Source organism: Salvia splendens, chromosome 4 (assembly GCF_004379255.2).
Source record: "Salvia splendens isolate huo1 chromosome 4, SspV2, whole genome shotgun sequence".
In the NCBI taxonomy this organism is placed as follows: Eukaryota; Viridiplantae; Streptophyta; class Magnoliopsida; order Lamiales; family Lamiaceae; genus Salvia; species Salvia splendens.
Genome location: NC_056035.1, coordinates 36072667 through 36078311, shown reverse-complemented (window position 1 = coordinate 36078311; position 5645 = coordinate 36072667). Strand labels below are relative to the sequence as shown.

Below are 5645 nucleotides of genomic sequence, written 5' to 3'. Positions count from 1 at the left end.
GCTGGGGTCGCGGCGCGACAACGGTTGGTCGTCGCCTGTTTCCTTCCTGGCGGCTGACGTTGGGAACTGCTCGAGCAAACGTCGGGGCTATCCAAGTGAGCTCCAGCAAGCTGGCTAGCCACCTCATCCTCACCTTATACTTCGGATGATTACACACCTCATGCTAAGCGTTGAGATGCTTGAATGGTTTGTAGTGAATTGATTAGTAGGTCGACATGGCAGCAGTGATGATGCCGACCTCGCTCGTGCCGCTCCCTGCCAATCGTTGTTTATGGAGGTAATACCCCTGGAACTTTTAGATTTCTTCATTGGCTCTTCCGATGGTATTGCGCACCATACTCTCATTGCGCTCGATGGTTCCCTTCGGTCGGCTGACATCGACGCGGGACCAAAACCTGTCCCCGGTTTGGTTCGTGCCTATTTCCGCATCTTCGGAGATTACCAAACAGGCTTTGAATAACTTCTCCATCTCCCCCGGAGTGTACGAGGTACGTACGTTGGGGTCACCGGTACTGCCACGAGTACGAACACAAACACTACGAGGAGAAGGAGCGCTGGGACGTTCGGAACCGCCCTCCGGAATTTGGGATAACGGTGGCGTCGAGGCGCTCCCTCTCGTGCCTGTTTCGGGAGCCCATCTTATTGCCCCTCGGTGGCATCTTGCTCGTCCATCGGGTAAGGCCGGTAGTAACCCGGAACTTGCGAACCTTGGGTTTGAGGAGTGGGTGAGAAATCCGTATCCGGATTAGGGAATGGCGATGAGCCGAAAACAGAGCATTATCGTGACACCATAGTTAGAAAGACAACCTAGACAAGCAATGTGCGATACATGCGAAAACTATTCGACATATGGTTCCAAGCAATTGTGATACGAAATCAAAGATAATTAAGTAATCTACCATACACAGGCAAGCAAGCTTGCCACGTGACAGACTAAGATTGAATCTGCTCCTAAATCTAAGGATTCAAATTGATGGTACATTAGTCATTTAAAAAGTGATTGTCATTTTAATACAATTCTACGCCTATATAATTATTGTTAGCGTATTAAAATAATTTCTCATCAAAATAATTAGTTCAAAAATTAGAAAAACTTCATCCATTGATTTATCCAATCTTTATACTGGATAAAATTTAATGGACTGCAATATCAACAAAATGTTGGGCCTTCTCTAGAAGTTACATGCCCAATAATAAAATGGACAAGGCTTTACTAGAAGCAGGCAGTATAAAAATGCAGTAATACTTGTTTATGCGACAAGAAACAAGGATAAGATAAAAATCTAAAATCTTAATCACTGTATGATTGTATCCATATTAAAAGTCGTCCAAAAAATAATAACGTCAAAAATGACTTAGACTACTACATTAAATTCGAGTTATCTATGATTAGAACGATAATAATTCTATATTCTTAATTGGTTTATATTTTCGGTGTAAAGTATTTTCTATAATTAAAATGATGATGAATTTAATTTTCAAGCCAGTATTTCTTAAAAATGAAATACTACTAATACTTTTTTAATTATGAAAATAAAATGAGAAAAAATGGATTCTTAAACCCAAGGTAGCCGTCGCATAAACCCTAGTTTCAAGCTTACTGTATCTTCTAGATTATTCTATTTTATTTAAAACGCACTAAATACGCACCAGCTTCCCCATCCCTCGCTCGCTTGAATCTCTTCCTCTCATTCCACAATATCTCTCTCAACTCAACAATTCATTTTGTTTGTGTTGCTCTACTCACTGGGTCAAAACATGTATCGTTTTGCAGCAAATCTCGCCTCCAAAGCCAGGTAATTAACCGATCAAGAACCATCTCTGCATTCATGTTTTCCTCTTACTGTTTTTATTTTTGACAAAGTGTGACTAGATTGTTAAAACCCATGTTTTTTTGTTTTAATTGTGCAGTGTTGCGAGGAACAGCAGCCAACAGGTACCAAGATTTGTATTTTTTTTCCCTTTCAGATATACATGTATAAAACATGATTTGCTTTGAGCTGTATAATTGATTTATCGTTGTTGGTGCTGTGCAGATTGGGGGTAGATTGGGATGGAGCAGAAATTATGCTGCTAAAGATATTAGATTTGGAGTGGAGGCTAGGGCTTTGATGCTTAAGGGTGTTGAAGAGCTTGCTGATGCTGTTAAAGTCACCATGGGTCCTAAGGTATACCTTGTGTTGCAATTTGGTTACTCTCCTTTTAGTAATTTATAAGCGAACATGGAAACAAGGCATAATAGGTGGTTGCAGATCGTGTGTTGTGTAGTTTATTGCTAGCTGCAGAACTGTTTTGTTAGACTTGTTGGATCTGTTTTCTATTTATTTTTCGTGCAATATTTCGAGAATGGGTTTATTGATTCATTTCTGGAAAGCTTAATGTGGGGTTGTGTGGTGCAGGGGCGTAATGTAGTTATTGAGCAGAGTTGGGGTGCGCCGAAAGTGACGAAGGACGGTGTCACTGTTGCGAAGAGCATTGAATTCAAGGACAAAGTTAAGAATATTGGTGCTAGCCTTGTTAAACAGGTGGCAAATGCTACTAATGATGTTGCTGGTGATGGTGAGTTTGTGCCTCTTTTTTCCCTGTTCGTTGTTCATGTATCAGGCTATCAGCTGCATTTTGTTTATTGGTGCGTCTTACCAAATTGTGTGTATTTTGTTTTTTAGGTACAACCTGTGCTACTGTCCTTACTCGTGCAATATTCACCGAAGGCTGCAAGTCAGTGGCAGCTGGCATGAATGCCATGGATCTAAGACGCGGGATCACCATGGCTGTTGATGCTGTCGTTACAAACTTGAAAAGCAGAGCAAGGATGATTAGCACATCGGAGGAGATTGCTCAGGTACTTTTGTTTACTAACTTAGTCTTGATTAGTGTCCATAATGAGTATTTTGGTAAGCTTAGTTTAGCAGTGAAAAGTGCAATAAGTGATGAAAAGGCGGAGGAGTTGAATAGTGTTATGTTTGTGCACAATTTCTGCTATTTTGCTTGCAAGACTTACAGTTTGGTTGCACCTCTTGTAGGTTGGAACTATTTCTGCTAATGGAGAAAGGGAAATCGGTGAGCTGATTGCAAAGGCTATGGAAAAAGTTGGAAAAGAGGGTGTGATCACAATTCAAGTATGTGCTCTATTATTTACACTATTGTTTATTAATTTGTAGAATGCTATAGAGATTAGCACACTGTGTGGAATTGTTAATTTATCTTTTGGATTGTGACCTTCCAATTAACTTTACATACTTCCTAATTACTTATGAGTTCTTTAATGAATAAGACTAATGGATGGTATTGATAGAGAAAGAATTCATATTCTGCCTTTTACTATTTTGCCTTTTTATTGAGCGCTGATTTCCCATGCTTATTGTTTGTGTACTGTATCCATGTAGAAATACTTATTGAACATATATGGTGGCTTATTTTGTGTTGTAGGATGGAAAGACATTGTTCAATGAGTTGGAAGTAGTTGAGGGTATGAAGCTGGACAGAGGCTATATCTCCCCATACTTTATCACAAATCAGAAGACTCAGAAATGTGTAGGTGTTTCATAATTCATGTAGGAGGATTTATGTAAATAATCGGCTGCTAGCTTGAAAGAAATTCATATTCCCATCTTACATCATTTAACATTATACTCTTTCTGTTGATAGGAATTGGATGATCCTCTTATCCTTATTCACGAGAAGAAAATCTCTAGCATAAATGCCATTGTTAAAGTCCTAGAATTAGCTTTGAAGGTTGGTTTTTCATTTTATCCCTAAACTTCAAATTTGATATAACTGTATAATGTTGCTGAGCTAATAAGTCTATATTGTCATACCTATACAGAGGCAGAGGCCACTTCTGATAGTCGCTGAGGATGTGGAAAGCGATGCACTTGCCACTCTTATCCTTAACAAGCTCCGTGCTGGAATCAAGGTCTGTGCAATCAAAGCACCTGGGTTCGGCGAGAACAGGAAATCAGGCTTGCAGGATCTTGCTGTTTTAACCGGTGGCCAAGTATGTCTCGCGCTCTAATCTTCTTTTATGCATCAATATTTTTTAGTGTTGCATTCTTGTAATTAAATTCATGTACACAGGTCATAACCGAGGAGCTTGGAATGAACTTGGATGATGTGGAGCTTGATATGTTGGGTTCGTGCAAGAAGGTTAGTTCAGCTTCACTTGATTTCAGGTCATTATATAATGCTTCCATTTTACAAGTTTCAGCTGATCACATTTTTGTCTTACAGGTCACCATCTCCAAGGATGATACTGTCATTCTTGATGGATCTGGTGAGAAGAAGTCCATTGAGGAAAGATGTGAGCAGGTTTGTGTTAAATCCGATGGCACTACTCTTGATCTAATATTAACATCATTGTTATTAGATTTTTTTATTTTTCTGTTACCCCTGTTTACGCAACAATCTTCCACAATGCAGATCAGGTCAGCAGTTGAGTTGAGCACTTCTGATTACGACAAGGAGAAGTTGCAAGAAAGGCTGGCCAAATTATCTGGTGGTGTTGCTGTGCTAAAGGTCGCCTTTTTGTTCTCTTGAATGATCTTAGGTGTTAAAAAAGTCTTTTTAAAATGGTATGAATATGACTAAATATTAAATCTTTTTCTCCTTCAGATTGGAGGAGCAAGTGAAGCAGAAGTTGGTGAGAAGAAAGATAGAGTAACTGATGCTCTTAATGCCACGAAAGCAGCTGTTGAGGAAGGGATTGTGCCTGGTAGGGTTTATGTTTAATGATGTTTTTGCAATTATTTGGCTGAATAATGAAGGAAAGAGAATCTGAGATAGTCATCATGTTGTAGGTGGAGGTGTTGCTCTCCTCTACGCAGCCAAAGAATTGGAGAAGCTGCCAACAGCCAACTTCGACCAGAAGATTGGTGTCCAAATTATTCAAAATGCTTTGAAGGTTTGATTTGATAATATATGCTCCATTATAGTAATACCACTGGATACCTTGACCTCTTGTGCTGACATACTAGTGTTTGTAAATGTAGACACCAGTTTTCACAATTGCAGCAAACGCTGGTGTGGAGGGTGCTGTTGTAGTTGGCAAATTGTTGGAATCCGAAAATCCTGACCTCGGATATGATGCAGCTAAAGGTATTGGCTACTTGACAATACCGTGCTTTTTAAGAGAGATTGTATAATGTTCTCTGCTTACAAGCCTAATAATCTGTGTGTAAATTGTGCCAACAGCTGAATATGTTGATATGGTTAAGGCTGGAATTATTGATCCATTGAAGGTCATTAGAACTGCCCTTGTTGATGCTGCTAGGTAAGCCTCTTTCTCTTTCTCTCTATGTTTGTGAATGTATCTCCTGTGTTTGATGACGAGATCTGGTGTGTTTGCAGTGTGTCTTCGCTGATGACAACTACGGAAGCCATTGTGGTGGAGCAACCGTCAGAGGAGAAGGCCGGACCACCAATGGGCGGCGGCGGCATGGGAGGAATGGGTGGCATGGATTACTGAGAAGATTGATGGCTGACAAATTATTGAATAGAAGAAAAAAAAATAAAAATAGCTGTGTTGGTTTGAAGCGGAATGCAATGATAGGGTTAGACTATGTAACTGTTTTGGGATGTTGTCCAGTAATTATTTGTTTTATCACCACATTTTTCACTCTTAAGAAATTATTAGTATTCTGGTTTTC

General features: G+C 39.7%; 1 protein-coding gene across 1 annotated transcript; it reads left to right on the top strand.

The window, feature by feature from the left end:
• Positions 1-1621: 1621 nt before the first annotated feature.
• On the top strand, positions 1622-5645 carry LOC121801276 (chaperonin CPN60-2, mitochondrial-like). Its single transcript, XM_042200730.1, has 17 exons — positions 1622-1796; positions 1912-1936; positions 2037-2168; positions 2400-2559; positions 2667-2842; positions 3024-3119; positions 3430-3534; positions 3649-3735; positions 3827-3997; positions 4078-4146; positions 4231-4308; positions 4420-4515; positions 4612-4711; positions 4797-4900; positions 4989-5094; positions 5191-5269; positions 5347-5645. Exons 1-17 carry the CDS (start codon positions 1759-1761, stop codon positions 5462-5464), a joined length of 1740 nt encoding a protein of 579 aa, XP_042056664.1. The 5' UTR covers positions 1622-1758; the 3' UTR covers positions 5465-5645.

Bases quoted from the DNA above. Each gene is read 5' to 3' on its own strand.
- LOC121801276 (XM_042200730.1), top strand. From the start codon at position 1,759: ATGTATCGTTTTGCAGCAAATCTCGCCTCCAAAGCCAG. The intron at 4,147-4,230 runs GTTAGTTCAGCT...TTTGTCTTACAG, and splicing joins TGTTGGGTTCGTGCAAGAAG to GTCACCATCTCCAAGGATGA. The intron at 4,901-4,988 runs GTTTGATTTGAT...TTGTAAATGTAG, and splicing joins TTATTCAAAATGCTTTGAAG to ACACCAGTTTTCACAATTGC.